Source organism: Hemitrygon akajei, chromosome 18 (assembly GCF_048418815.1).
Source record: "Hemitrygon akajei chromosome 18, sHemAka1.3, whole genome shotgun sequence".
NCBI classification, from domain to species: domain Eukaryota; kingdom Metazoa; phylum Chordata; class Chondrichthyes; order Myliobatiformes; family Dasyatidae; genus Hemitrygon; species Hemitrygon akajei.
Window position 1 is genome coordinate 755,926 of NC_133141.1, and position 16,365 is coordinate 772,290.

At 39.8% G+C, this 16,365-nt stretch overlaps 1 protein-coding gene across 1 annotated transcript in view; it reads left to right on the top strand.

Moving 5' to 3' along the window:
- Nucleotides 1-16,365, top strand: part of sumo1 (small ubiquitin like modifier 1) — a 54,019-nt gene that overhangs the window by 20,362 nt on the left and 17,292 nt on the right. The window contains exon 4 of the mRNA XM_073070645.1: nucleotides 9,163-9,234. Coding sequence (XP_072926746.1) covers nucleotides 9,163-9,234 — 72 coding nt within the window. The remainder of the gene's footprint in view (nucleotides 1-9,162; nucleotides 9,235-16,365) is intronic.

Sequence of the window (16,365 nt, forward strand, 5' to 3'; positions counted from 1 at the left end):
AGGGAGATGTGGCAGAGAAAATTTCCATGCCTTCAATTATACCTTGCTGCAGAGCAATGCAATACTCAAATCCAAATATCTGAAGTTAGACTAAAATTACAATTTTAAAAGAAAAGATGGGCACTTAAATTGTAAGACCATAAGATTTAGGAGCAGAATTAAACAAATTGGCACATTGACTGTGCTCCACCATTTCATCATGGCCAATCCAATTTTCCTCTCAGCTCCAATCTCCTGCCTTCTTTCTGTATTCCTTCATGCCCTGATCAATCAAGAATCTTATCAAACTCTGCCTTAAATATACATAAAGTCTTGGCCTCCACAGCTGCCTGTGGCAAAGAATTCCAGGGATTCACTCTCACCAAGCAGGATAGAACCAGACTACAGCGCACAGTGAGGACTGCTGAGCGCATCATTGGAGCCTCCCTGCCCTCTATTGTGGACCTGTACTCTTCCAGGTTGAAGAAGAGGGCGGGGAACATCATAAAGGACTCCTCCCATCCTGCGCACGGACTGTTTGATCTGCTTCCATCTGGTAGGCGATTCAGATCCCTCCAGACTAAGACTAATAGGCATTGGAGAAGTTTTTTCCCTACTGCGGTCACTTTGCTGAACAGTTAACTGCCGGTTAACTGTCGGCTAACTATTACTTGGATTGCACTACCTGTATGTATAATCTATATTTTCATTTATATTTATCATTATTATTGTTATGAGCAGAGAGACAACATCTGCCGGAAGTAAATTCCTTGTATGTGCATAGGTACTTGGCGATTAAAGTCTGATTCTGATTCTGATTCTCTAATAAATTCCTCGTCATCTCAGTTCAAAAAGGACACCCCTCTATTCTGAGGCTGTGTCCTCTGGTCTTAGACTCTCCCATCAAAGAAAACATCTTCTCCACATCCACTCTATCAAGGCTGTTCACCATTCTGTAGGTTTCAATGAGGTCACCCCTCATTCTTCTGAATTCCAGTGAATACAGTCCCAGAGCCATCAAACATTCTTCATAAGTCATTCAATCATGGAATCATTTTCATGAACCTCCTTTGAATCCTCTCCAGATTCAGCACATCCTTTCTAAGAAAGACCATAAGACCACAAGTTATAGGAGCAGGAGAAGGCCATTTGGCCCATCGATTCTGCTCCACCATTCAATCATGGCCTGATCCAATTCTTCCAGTCATTCCCACTCCCCTGCTTTCACCCCATACCCTTTGATGCCCTGGCTAATCAAGAACCTACATACATTTCCCAACACTATTCCGTCTGCCACTTTTTTGCCCATTCTTCCAATTTGTTTGAGTCCTGTTGCAATCACATTGCTTCCTCAGTACTACCTGCCCCTCCACCTATCTTTGTATCATACGCAAACTTTGCCACAAAGCCATCAATTCCATTAGCTAAATCGTTGACAAACAATGTGAAAAACAGCAGTCCCAATACTGACCCCTGAGGAACATCACTAGTCACTGGAAGCCAACCAAAAATGCCTGTCAGCCATTCTGCTATCTATGCTGGTATCTTCCCTGTAATGCCATATGATTTTATCTTGGTAAGCAGCCTCATGTGTGACACCTTATCAAATGCCTTCTGAAAATCCAAGTCAATGACATCCACTGCCTCTCCTTTGTCCAACCTGCTTGTTATTTCCTTGAAACACTCTTAACAGATTTGTCAGGCAAGATTTCCCTTTACAGAAACCATGCTGACTTTGACTTATTTTATCATTAGTCTCCATGTACCCTGAAACCTCATCCTCTATAGTGGACTCAAACACCATCCCAACCACTGAAGTTAGGTTAACCTGCCTATAATTTCCTTTCTTTTGCCTTCATCCCTTCTTAAAGAGTGGAGTGTCATTTGCAATTTCTCAGTCCTCCGGAACCATGCCAGAATCAAGTGATTCTGGAAAGATCATGACCAATGCATCTGCTATCTCTTCAGCAACCTCTCTCAGAACTCTGGGATGTAGTCCATCTGGTCCAGGTGACTTATCCACTTTAAGACCTTTCTGTTTGCCAAGCACATTTTCCTTTGTAATAGCAAAGGCATTCACTCCTGCTCTCTGACACTCACAGACATCTGGCATATAGCTAGTGTCTTCCACAGTGAACACAGATGCAAAGTTTCCATTAAATTCATCTGCTGTTTCTTTGTTTCCCAATTACTACCTCACCAGCATCATTTTCCAGTGGTCCAATATCAACTCTCAATTCCCTTTTATTATTTATATAACTGAAAAATACCTTTAGTATCCTGCTTTATATTATTGGCTAGTTTGCTCTCATATTTCATCTCTTCCCTTAATTGTTTTTTGGTTGCATTTTGTTGGATTTGAAAAGTTTCCCAATCATCCAACTTCCCACTCACTTTTGCTACTTTATATGCCCTTTCCTTGGCTTTTATGCAGTCCTTTACTTCCTTTGTCAGCTACGGTTGCCTACCCCTGTCATTTGAGAACTTCTTCCTCTGTAGAACATGTCTATTCTGTGCCTCGTGAACTATTTCCAGAAACTTCAGCAAATGTCTGCTTTGCCTTCATCTCCTCCAATCTTGCCCACCTGAGCAAGCTCCTCTCTCATGCCTCTGTAATTCCCTTTATTCCATTGTGATACTGATATATCTGACTTATGTTTTTCCCTCTCAAATTGCAGTATGAATTCAGTCATATTATGATTACTGCCTCCTAAGGGTTCCTTTACATTAAGCTCCTTGATAAGATCAGGGTTATTACACAACACCCAATCTAAGATATCCTCCTCCTGATTAGGCTCAAGCAGAAACTGCTCTAAAAAGCCATCTTGTAGGCATTCAACAAGTTCTTTCTCTCACGATCCGAAACCAACCTGATTTTCCTAATCCCCTTGCATATTGAAGTTCCCCATTACAATTGTGTCACTACCCTTGTTACATGCCTTTTCCAGCTCCCTTTGCAATCTCAACCCCATATCTTGGCTACTATTTGGAAGCTTGTATATGATTCTCATAATGTTTTTTCACCCTTGCAGTTTCTTAACTCCACCCGCAATGATTCAACATTCTCTAACACGATGTCACCTCCTTCCAGAGATGGAATTCTATCTCTTACCAACAGAGCCACACCACTGCCTGTCCCTTCCTGACTGTCCTTTCGATACAAAGTATTTCCTTTGATAGTCTTCCTCACTGTCCACTACACCCACAATCTTGGTGTCATTCGTAATTTTGCTGATCCAGTGAGCCACATTATCATCCAGATAATTGGTATAGATAGCAAACAACAATGGACCCAGCAGCAATCCCTGTGGCATACCACTTGTCACTGGCCTCCAGTCAGAGAGGCAGCCATTTACTCCCACTCTCGCTTCTCCAAGAAAGCTAATGTCTAATTTACTCCCTCATCTGGAATGCCGAGTCTCTGTGGGCAGAGGTTAGGAACAGGAAGGGGTCAATAACTTTACTGGGTGTTTTTTTATAGGCTGCCCAATAGTAACAAGGATATCGAGAAGCAGATAGGGAAACAGATCCTGGAAAGGTGTAATAACAACAACAGAGTTGTTGCGATGGGAGATTTGAATTTCCCAAATATTGATTGGCATCTCCCTAGAGCAAGGGGTTTAGATGGGGTGGAGTTTGTTAGGTGTGTTCAGGAAGGTTTCTTGACATAATATGTAGATAAGCCTACAAGAGGAGAGGCTGTACTAGATTTGGTATTGGGAAATGAACCTGGTCAAGTGTCAGATCTCTCAGTGGGAGAACATTTTGGAGATAGTGATCATAATTCTATCTCCTTTACCATAGCATTGGAGAGAGATAGGAACAGACAAGTTAGAAAAGCATTTAATTGGAGTAAGGGGAATTATGGGGCTACCAGGCAGGAAATTGGAAGCTTAAATTGAAAACAGATGTTCTCAGGGAAAAATACAGAAGAAACGTGGCAAATGTTCAGGGGATATTTGTATGGACAGGGAGGTTATGGTAGGGTACAGGAACCGTGATGTACAAAGGCTGTAATAAATCCAGTCAAGAAGAAAAGAAAAGCTTACAAAAGGTTCAGAGAGTGAGGTAATGTTAGAGATCTAGAAGATTATAAGGCTAATAGGAAGGAGCTGAAGAAGGAAATTAAGAGAGCCAGAAGGGGCCATGAGAAGGCCTTGGCGGGCAGGATTAAGGAAAACCCCAAGGCATTCTTCAAGCATGTGAAGAGCAAGAGGATAAGACATGAAAGAATAGGACCTATCAAGTGTGACAGTGGGGAAGTGTGTATGAAACCAGAGGAAATAGCAGAGGTACTTAATGAGTACTTTACTTCAGTATCCACTATGGAAAAGGATCTTGGTGATTGTAGTGAATTCAAAGGCACACGAGTGAATCTGCAGATACTGGAAATAAATAAAAACACAAAATGCTGGCAGAACTCAGCAGGCCAGACAGCATCTATGGGAGGAGGTAGTGATGACGCTTCGGGCCGAAACCCTCCTTTCGGCCCGAAGCGTCGTCACTACCTCCTCCCATAGATGCTGTCTGGCCTACTGAGTTCTGCCAGCATTTTGTGTTTTTATTGGTGATTGTAGTGATGACTTGCAGTAGACTGAAAAGCTTGAGCATGTAGATATTAAGAAAGAGGATGTGCTGGAGCTTTTTGAAAGCATCAAGTTGGATAAGTCGCCGGGACCAGACGAGATGTAACCCAGGCTACTGTGGGAGGCAAGGGAGGAGATTGCTGAGCCTCTGGCGATGATCTTTGCATCATCAATTGGGACCGGAGAGGTTCCGCAGGATTGGAGGGTTGCGGATGTTGTTCCTTTATTCAAGAAAGAGAGTAGAGATAGCCCAGGAAATTATAGACCAGTGAGTCTTACTTCAGTGGTTGGTAATTTGATGGAGAAGATCCTGAGAGGCAGGATTTATGAACATTTGGAGAGGTATGATTAGGAATAGTCAGCATGGCTTTGTCAAGGGCAGGTCGTGCCTTACAAGCCTGATTGAATTTTTTGAGGATGTGACTAAAGACATTGATGAAGGAAGAGCAGTAGATGTAGTGTATATGGATTTCAGCAAGGCATTTGATTAGGTACCCCATGCAAAGCTTATTGAGAGAATAAGAAGGCATGGGATCCAAGGGGACAGTGCTTTGTGGATCCAGAACTGGCTTGCCCACAGAAGGCAAAGAGTGGTTGTGGAGGGGTCATATTCTGCATGAAGGTCGGTCACCAGTGGAGTGCCTCAGGGATCTGTTCTGGGACCCCTTCTCTTCGTGATTTTTATAAATGACCTGGATGAGGAAGTGGAGGGATGGGTTACTAAGTTTGCTGATAACACAAAGGTTGGAGGTGTTGTGGATAGTGTGGAGGGCTGTCAGAGGTTACAGCGGGGCATTGATAGGATGCAAAACTGGGCTGAGAAGTGGCAGATGGAGTTCAACCTAGATAAGTGTGAAGTGGTTCATTTTGGTAGGTCAAATATGAAGGTAGAATATAGTATTAATGGTAAGACTCTTGGCAGTGTGGAGGATCAGAGGGGTCTGAGTCCATAGGACGCTCAAAGCAGATGCTCAGGTTGACTCTGTGGTTAAGAAGGTATACGGTGTATTGGCCTTCGTCAATCATGGAATTGAATTTAGGAACCGAGAGGTAATGTTGCAGCTACATAGGACCCTGGTCAAACCCCACTTGGAGTACTATGCTCAGATCTGGTCGCTTCACTATAGGAAGGATGTGGAAACTATAGAAAGGGTGTAGAGGAGACCTACAAGGATGTTGCCTGGATTGGGGAGCGTGCCTTATGAGAATAGGTTGAGTGAACTCGGCCTTTTCTCCTTGGAGTGACAGAGGATGAGAGGTGATGGAGGTGTATAAGATGATGAGAGGCATTGATTGTGTGGATAGTCAGAGACATTTTCCCCAGGGCTGAAATGGTTGGCACAAGAAAACACAGGTTTAAGGTGCTTGGGAGGAGGTAACAGAGGAGATGTCAGGGTGAAGTTTTTTTACTCAGAGAGTGGTGAGTGTGTGGAATGGGCTGCCGGCAATGGTGGTGGAGGCAGATACGATAGGGTCTTTTAAGAGACTTTTGGATAGGCCATGGAGCTTAGAAAAATAGAGGGCTATAGGTAAGCCTTGTAATTTCTAAGGTAGGGACATGTTCGGCACAACTTTGTGTGCTGTAGGGTTTCTATGTTTCTATGTTTTTCTATGAACCTTCTTGACCAACCCTCCCATGTGGGACTTTGTCAAATGCCTTGCTAAACTCCATGTAGACAACATTCTCTTCCTTAGCTTCATCCACTTTCCTGGTAACTTCCTCAAAAAACTCAACAAGATTGGTTAGACGTGATTTACCATGCATAAAACCATGTTGACTCGCCTTAATCAGTCCATGTCTATCCAAATATATATCCAGTCCCTTGGAATATCTTCCAATAACTTACCCTCTCCTCATGTTAGGCTCACTATCCTACAATTTCTTGGTTTATTTTCAGAGCCTTTCTTGAACAGCGGAACAACATTGGTTATACTTCAATCCTCTGGTACTTTACCTGTTGCTAAGGATAATTTAAATATCTCTGCTTGGGCCCCAGCGATTTCTACACTTGCCTCCTGTAGGATCCAAGGCAACACCTTGTCAGGCCATGGGGATTTATCCAGCCTGATTTGCCTGAGGACAGCAAACACTTCTTCCTCTGTAATTTGTATCGGGTCTATGAAGTTAATGCCATTTAGCCTCACTTCTGTAGATTCTATGCCTGTCTCCTGAGTAAAAAAAAAATTAAGATCTCCCCAATCTCTTTTGGTTTCACATATGAATTACCATTCTGATCTTCCAGTGGACCAATTTTGTCTCTTGCAGTCGTTTTGCTCTTCACATACCTGTAGAATTTCTTAGGATGTTCCTTTACCTTGTCTGCTTGCGCAACCTCATACTTTCTTTTATCCCTCCTGATTTCTTTTTTAAGTGTCCTCTTGAATTTCCTATTTTCCATAAGAACCCCATTTGTTCCTACCTGGCTATACCTTTTATCTTAACCGAAGCCTAAATATCTTTTGAAAACCAAGGTTCAATAGAAACATAGAAAACCTACAGCACAATACAGGCTCTTCAGCCCATAACGCTGTGCCGAACATGTACTTACTTTAGAAATTACCTCGGGTTCCATAGCCCTCTATTTTTCTGAGCTCCATTTACCTATCCAGGAGGTTCTTAAAAGACCCTATTGTATCTGTTCAATTGTGCCATTTAATATGAGAAATATATGTGCACTATACATCCTGAAATACTTTTTCTTCACAGCCATCACAAAAACAAAAGTGGCCCAAAGAATAAGTGACAGTTAAAACATTAGAACCCCAAAGCCCCCCCTACTCCCCTCTCCCACACACAAACAGCATCCAAAGCAACTACCCTCCCCTGCCCCCACCCATTTCCGCAAAAAAGCATCAGCACTCTCCACCTACCAAGCATGCAACAGCAAAGCCTCCAATAAAGACCATGATCTGCAGCACAACAAAGATATCAACAAGTACGAAACTTCCCATGTTACTTACCTTTATCTAATTCTGTATCATGTATTCTGGAATTTTTCTGTACGGATTTGGAGAACTGAATGGACAGAGCATCTATTTTATATTTTCACTTCATCTGAATGTGGCTCTTTTGAGCAATGAACTTTTGAAATGTATCATGTTGTAGAGAAATTTGACAATTACTTGCAACATAGCAAGGTACCCTAAAGAGCAATCAGGTCCTAGATATAGTCTTGATGATTAAATCTTAACCAATTAACATGGAGAACTTGCCTGCTGTCCTATGAGAGTTGGCAGAGAATTTTTATAATCATCTGAGGATATGCAAGATCTCAGTTTAATAGTTTGTGTGGATGACTGTATTTATATCAGGTTATTACTCTTCTAACAGTGCATTGGGTGTCAACCTAAATTATGTGCTTAAGTTTCTGGAGTGCTGTTTGAACCTTCAGCCTTCAGACACAAAAGCAAGATTGAAATATACCTGTACTTTTCAAATGGCAGGAATTGCTTTTGCTCTTAAAATGAACAAGGCAGTTAACCACACAGGAAGTTACTTTGTCACTTTGGTGCAGAAATTAAAGGAAAAAATAGTATTAATATGCATTTCTCAGAAAGATTAATGTATATATTAGTACAGATTATGTATAAAAAAACAATCTCAAGGATGATGAGATTTACAGTTTTGTTTTATTTAAACATTGTGTGAATAATATAATCAGTAAAGCCAGCTGGGAATAATTGTTGAATCTGCTTTGCCAGAGAACTGAATTATTGGTAATTTGATAGATGATGAATTGGTTTCATAGTGTTGGCTGTGTACATTGATTAGACACTATTTCAATAACTGGCTAGGTAGCTTTTTTTTCCTTGGCTATTTAGCTTGATTATATTGTCAAAAGTTAATTGTAATATAAAAATTAAGGCAAAGGATTAAGAGCTCGTCACAATCCATTGTAATTTTTTAAGGAAAACTTCCCAAAGTGAAATATACAAATCAGAGTTGTGCTAAGTACAGCCTGTGCCGAATGCAGTCTGTGGGCCTTGGTAATCCAGCAACAAAGCTCAGGCAACTCTGTTCTATTTGCATTTCTTATTTTCTAGTTTCCATTTATAATTTTGTGAGCTTGGAGTTTTGGAAGAGCTCTTGATGTTGCATCGTTGATGGATATTTACTAAATCAGAAGACCAAGGTCTGTTAGTATCAACGACTTGAGATATAGGCAACTTAAAGGGAACATTGAATTCAAAATGGTATGTGACACTCCTTTATATGCACTTAACCAGGCTAAAAGCACAAAAAACTTAATGGATTAACCTCTGCTAAACAGTGGTTAGTTCAATATCAATTTTCTTTTCTTGCGATAAAGCAGTGTATTTCACAAATTTATTACACAAGGCCATTTCTCACACAACCCCAAACATAATGAACAATCATCTGAAAGTGCAGCTTTGGAACTGACCATTTACGAGAAAATATGGAATGTCTGACCTCCTGTTTTTAAATTTTATTGCTGAGAAAATCTTTGACTTGGGATGAATCACGGCATAATTTCATATGGTCATTTTATTAACTTCCAACAGATTAAACAATAAAAGCTTGCAAGTACAATTTTCTTAATTAAGCTCCTTGTCTAATGTGTTTTTTTTAATGCAGGATGTTCCCGCAAATTCACTTCGATTTTTGTTTGAAGGTCAACGCATTACAGATCAGCAAACACCTAAAGAGGTATGGGGGCATTTGATTTGAATGTTCAATTCATAACTTAGATGTACCCCTGAGGAGCTATTACTTCTCAGAACTACTGTATGTATTTAGCCCTTAGGATAATAGTTCTGCAATATCTTTAAGAATTGATAATTTTAGTGCAGGATTTTGATGCTGCAGACTGGTAAATCCTCTGTCTGCTATAAAGTATCTGCAGTACTAAGTTTCATGCACTCCGGGCTAGGTATTATGAAGTAATATTTCCTCCTCTTTATTCTAAATATTCTTTACTCAAATGTCGCTAAAAGACTTTACACCAAACTAATATGAAAATGCTTTCTTATCACATTAAATTTCTTTGTAGTTCATCCAAGACACTCCTGAAGCTGAATTGCAGATGTGCACTTAGCGTATTGTGTTCAATTCTGGTCACCTCATTATAGGAAGGATGTGGAAGCTATGGAGAGGATGCAGAGGAGATTGACCAGGATGTTGCCTGGTTTGGAGAACAAGTCATGTGAAGCAAGGTTAGCAGAGCTGTGACTTTTCTCTTTGTAGCGTAGAAGAATGAGAGGGGACATGATAGAGGTCTACAAGATTATGAGAGGTATAGATAGGGTAGATAGTCAGTACCTGTTTCCCAGGGCACCAATAGCAAACACCAGAGGGCATATGTAAAAAAGTAAGGGAGGGAAGTTTAGGGGAGACATCAGGGGTAAGTTTTTTACACAGAGGGTTGTGAGTGTCTGGAATGACTTGCCAGGGATGGTGGTGGAGGCTAAAACATTAGGGGTATTTAAGAGCCTCTTGGACAGGCACATGGATGAAAGAAAAATGGAGGGTTATGGGGTAGTGTGGGTTTAGTACTTTTTTTTAAGGATTATATGGGTCGGCACAACATGGAGGGCTGAAGGGCCTGTACTGTGCCGTAGTGTTCTATGGTTCTAAAACTTCTCAGCTCTGGTACTCAAACAAATTAGAGATAAAATTTTAATCTTATTGATTTAATTGTGCAGTATTCCTTTGATTAAATACATTTGATGTACAAATTTTCATTATAATGTAATTGGCTTTAGTTTGCAAGGCTATTTTTCACTACTGTAAGCATTATAGGCTTTCAATTTGTGAAATTTAGTTTCATTTAAGGTTTTCAAGCAGTACATGCCTTTCACAAATTGTGGAATTACTGCATTCAAATTTTGTTTAGGACACAACGTCCGAAGATTTTCCTACTTTGCCTGTATTGTAGAATTCTCTCTACTTTTGTCCTTTGCTAAGGTAGTTTTGTTCAGTTATTGGACACTTGGTACCTTACTGAATGGCATTTATGTTGGAATTTTGAAAAGAAACCTGCCATTTTTCCAATTACGTTAGTGACTTGTCAAGTCTTTTTTCAAATTTCACCTGATATGTATGCATGCACATGTATAGTCTATATATTTTTGAGTTTTATAAAGACCCCCAAGCAGTAATAAGGATATGGTCTACAAATTAAAATGGTAGATAGAAAATGCATGCCAAAAGGTAAATGTTACAGTGATTTCAATATGCAAGTAAATTGGGAAAATCAAGTTGGTGCTGGATAAAATAGGCCTGACAAATTTGCCTGACAAATCTGTTGGAATTCTTTGAAGAAATAACAAGCAGGACAGACAAAGGAGAATCGGTTGATGTTGTGTACTTGGATTTTCAGAAGGCCTTTGACAAGGTGCCACACATGAGGCTGCTCCACAAGTTACTCATGGTATTACAGGAAAGATTCTAACATGGATAAAGCAGGAGGCAAAGAGTGGGAATAAAAGGAGTCTTTTCTGGTTGGTTGCCAGTGTAGTGGTGTTCCACAGGGAGTCAGTGTTGGCACTGATTCTTTTTACATTATATGTCAGTGATTTGGATGATGGAATTGATGGCTTTGTTGCAAAGTTTGCAGACGATATAAAGTTGTATGTGAAAGGGCAGGTAGTTTTGAGGAAGTTAGAGAGACTATAGAAGGACTTAGACAGATTACTCATAAAATGTGGTCTGGTCTTTATACATCACAATAAAGACTAACACAATCTGCCTGAACGAATAAACCCACAGACTTTTCATGTCTTTATTGAACACATTGTTTGATCATTCACAGTCCAGGCCGCACAAAGTATGTGAACCCTTGTACTTAATAACTGGTAGAAACTCCTTTAGCTGCAATAACCTCCATCAAACTTTTCCTGTAGTTGCAAATTAGACTTGCATAACAGTGAGGAAAAATTTTAGACCATTGATCCATACAAAACAGTGTCAGTTCATCAATATTCTGTGATACCTTACATGAACAGTTCTCTTCAAGTCATGCCACAGCATCTCATTTGGGTAAGGTCTAGGCTAGATGCAAAGTGTTCCCCTACACAAACTTCTGTCACCTTTTGCCTTTGTTACATCAAGCCTTGATGTTTTTTTTCTCAAGTCACTTCACAACCTCTCCCACTTTTCATAAATCTGCTGCCTACTTTGTTTACCAATTCTTGTTCATCCAGTGTTCCATAAACTATTGCGGGTTATAATTGAGCAGTGCCCCAGTTTTTGAATTCACATCCTTTTCAAGTTCTATCTTTATTGATGGAATCTGCAAACTACGTCCTGAGATATTTTTACTTATCGAATTCTGACTTTTTGAGTATCCCAGTTTTAATTTCTCCACCATTATCAAACTGTTCTTTTAACTATGAATACCATAATTTCTGGCATTTCCTGCCTAAGTACCTGCATCTATTCACCCAAACTTGTTCCTTACAGCCTGCCTCTTTGACAAGCGTTTGGTTATTTTCTATAATGAGCCATATCTTTCTGGCAACGATTGTTGGTTTGTATTGGATTCATAGGGTGGATCTGAGCAACGGCAGGGCTTCCAAAGTTGTGATCAAGAAGTCTATGAAAGCTTTTGATGATTGGAAGATTCCACACACTTCTGTATAGTTATTTTTAATTTTTTTTCATTTTTATCGTTTCTGATCTGTCCCTTCAGTTTAGTTGTCATCTTTTGGTGAAGAAATTTCTTACTGTGCTTGTCTGCAAGACAGACTCCTTATTTTGAGACTGTCCACATCCACTACCCTTAATATTTGTTTCATTAATGTGACCTCACGTTCTTCCAAACTCTAGAGCAGTCTTTTTATCTCTTTTTACATAATAGCCCATCTTTGTCAGAATCAAAAAGATGAGCATTCCCTTCATTATAAGTTTCTATCATAAACTGTCATAGTCCTTTCTGGCAATTGCCCACCTGGCTATTTACCTCAGGAATTGGGCCTCAATCACCTCATTTAGTTTCCAATCATTCCCTGGTTCCACTAACTACACACACCTGCTTTCCATCAGCAAATGCAGTATAAAAACCCTGTGATCACAACAAGAACTGCCAATTTGTTGGTTGACTTTGATGTGAGTAACCTTGTTTCATGGTTCTTAGGACTGCCAGTTCTAAGTCTAGCATCACTCCTGGATATTGATTCCACGCTTGCTATGTTAAGAACGCATCCCGACTCTACCTCCGTGCCTGTGTTCTGCACTTGGGTTTGTCCACCACCTTGCTTGTGTAACATAAACAGTAATGAGCTCTCCCTGCTATACCTATTTTGGGCAATTCCCAAATACTTCACAAGTGCGAGGAAAAGAAATGCATCCCATGCCATGAAGAAATTGCTGGGATGGTGGTGGTGGGGAACTAGTAAAGAATTTTGGGTCTGTGTGGTGACTTGTGTGACTTTCATGACCTCTGGTCATCTTGAGTACTCAACATCATGTTGAATCATTTTGAAGTGCAGTTAATGTTTTACTTTGAGGTAAAATGGCAGCCAGTTAGTTCAGAGTAAGCTCTCACAAACAGCAGGTGATAATAAACAATGAAGCTGGTTCCTAGTTGAGCTCATTTTAAAAGGCCAACACAAAAGAAAATTCCTGTTCTTTAGATGAGTGCAAAGGGCCCTTTTACATTGACTTGAGTGGTCAGATGGGATTTTGGTGTAGTAATAGGTAATATCGCACAGAAAGAGGCCCCTTTGGCCTAGCTTGTCCATGCTGACCAAGATGCCTATCTAAACTAGTCCTGTGTTCCCATGTTTGGCCCATATTGCTATAAACCTTTTCTATCTGTACAGCTGTCTAAATGTATTTTAAATGTTATTGTATTATGGTTTTATACACTTCTATAAGGCCACCCATCAATGTCCTAGCCTGCCCAACTTCTTCCTGTAACTCACACCCTCGAGTCCTAGTGATATCCTTGTAAATCTTTGTGGTACTTTTTCCAGCTTGTCTTTCTTATAATAGGATAACCAAATCTGTACACAACACTCCAGGTGCCAACTAATCAACGTGTGTATAACTAACAAAATATCCCAATACTTATACTCAGTGGCCTGACTAATTAAGGCCAGTGTGCCAGACACGTTCTTTACCACCCTGTCTTCCACTTTCGTCGAAGTATGTACTTGTACTCTTAGATACGTTTGTTTTACAACAATCTCCAGGGCCTTATTTCCTGGGAAAGTCCTACTTCCCAAAGTGCAAACTTCATAATTACAAGATCCCCTTGTAATTTTTGATAGCCTTCTTCACTGTCTGTGTAACACCTCTTTTAGTATCATCTGCCATGGATAAATGGCTTGCCTATAAGATGGTACATCGGTACTGCACTTGAGGGTCACTCTAATTTTTGTAATAGACTTATCAAGATATTGCCTGGGATGAAATATTTTGAGTATGAGGAGAGATCAGGTAGTCTGTTTTCTTTTGAAGCGGAGGATGATGACGATGCACCTGATTGAGGTGTACAAAATTATAACAGGTATAAGTGGATAATAGGAACTTTAGTCCATACACGAGGTTCCTAAACTAGAGAGCATTTGAGGAAGAATGTTTTCACTTAGAAGATGGTTAGAATCTGCCTGAGTGTGGGTGGAGTTGGGTTCTGCCATATTTTAGAAATTTATGGATAAGCACTAGAATTGCTAAGACAGAGAAGACTATAGAGCAATTGCTGGTAAATGGGATTAGTAACGATATGTAACTTCTGATTAGCGTGGGCATAGTGTGCTGTAGGGGTTGTTACTATACTGCATGACTGGATGACTTTGCCACTCCTTTGCCATTCTTTATAGGCAGATGCCATTCAATCTTGTGGTGGAAACAAGCGCGCAGCCTGACTTTGAGACCTATAAAATTTGTTAGAACAGTTGGGAGCAGTTTAAATGCCAATGACATCTTTCTGGGAGCATTTGGAAATAATTTACAATTCCCTTACAAAAGCATTCCTCCACAAAGATGCAGTGACCATATGTAAATTCCACATAAACAAAAAACTTCAAAAATTGCTAATGAGTAATAATAATTAAGAAAGCCGGTGATAGGGAAATCTACCAATGACCCTGATGATTGATGCACTCTTTTACTAGCTACTGCCCATACACTGCAGAAAGAATTCTGGAATTCATAACATGGCATACAGATGTATGGTAACTGAGCATTGATTGATAATGTTCTATATGGGCACTGCGATTTCTTCCATTTAAATTATAAAGTTAAACATTTACTACTGGCAGAGGTTGCACCATGTTTAATGTTATATTCTTTGTATTGCACGGTATTTCTTTCTTGATTGAAGGAGAAGAATATTTGTAAGCAGTTTTGCTTGCTAATTCCAAAGCCTCTCGAGAGTTTGGTTAAACTGTATTCATTATTGGTTTGAACGAACTGTTTGTTCCTGTTTTATGATCTATTTTAAGAAAGTATCGCTATAAAAATATAACTTTGTAATCTTGTCTAAGTAACTATTTTTTGGGAACTCTGGTGCATTTGGAATTTGAAAACTTTTGAAGTACTCAACCCATAATGCATTTCTCACTTGTTGTGGCCTCAATTATTCAAGTCCTGCTCTAGAATTTATACATATATTAGTGAGGAGTTCAGCAATACACCACAGCTAGATTTAAATCATGTTTTTATGTATGTTTATATTTTTAATTCATCTGAGTTTCACATGCCAGTTAAAACTGTGGTAGTGTAGTTGTTTTCTGTATTCTCAGTGTGTGATTACTTTGGTAATGTTGAAATAATTGAAATGTAACAGTGCCTGAGAAAAGAATTTTCACAAGAGACAGCTCTGCATTGTGGATTAGAGCAGCTAAATATAGCATTAATAAGCACACCTCCTTAACCCATTAGCTATGAAGGAGTATGCAAAATTATAAATAGATGTTGCTGTTGCTATTTTTGGTAGTACAGTAATATTGGTCATAGAACAGTTATGCTAAAATCAGAAAGCAGATTATTATCTAAATGGGAAGAGACTGCAAATAAGTAAATGCAGAAGGTCAAAGGTTCACGAATCTCAGAAGGTTAGCGAGCAAGTGCAGCAAAGAGTTAATGACAGAATGGCCTTTATTATAAAGGCGTTGGAGTTTAGAAATAAGGAAGTATTGCTAAAGAGTATTTGTGAGGCCATATCTGAAGAACTGTACATAGTTTGTAATAAAGGATAAATTAACTTTGGAGAAACATTTAGGCTAATTTCTGGTCTGAAAGCATTGTCCTATCAAAAGAGGCTGAACAGGTAGGTTATATTCTTTGTACTTTACAAAAATGAGGGGTGATCTTTTTGAAACATACGGTCCTGAGGAGGCATGATGACATAATTGTCAAGATGTTTTCACGGATGGGAAAGTTATGAATCAGGGATCATTCACTCAGTGGCTTCTTTATTAGGTAAACCTGTACACCTTGTTTTATGCAAATATCTAATTGGCAGTCATATGGCAGGAACTCAGTGCATAAAAGCATGCAGACATGGTCAAGAGTTTCAGTTGTTATTCAGACCAAACTTCAGAATAGGGAAGAAGTGCGATCTAAGTGACTTTGACCATGGAATGACTGTCGGTACCAGCTGGGGTGGTTTGAGTATCTCAGAAACTGCTGATCTCCTGGGATTTTCACACACGCCAGTCTCTAAAGATTGCAGAGAATGGTGTGAAAATGAAAACCCATCCAGTGAGCAGCAGCTCTGTGGGCAAAAATGTTTTGTTAATGAGAGGTCAGAGGAGAATGGCCAGACTGGTTCAAGCTGACAGGAAGGTGCAGAAGACCATTAACATACATTGAATGGCCACTTGATTAGGT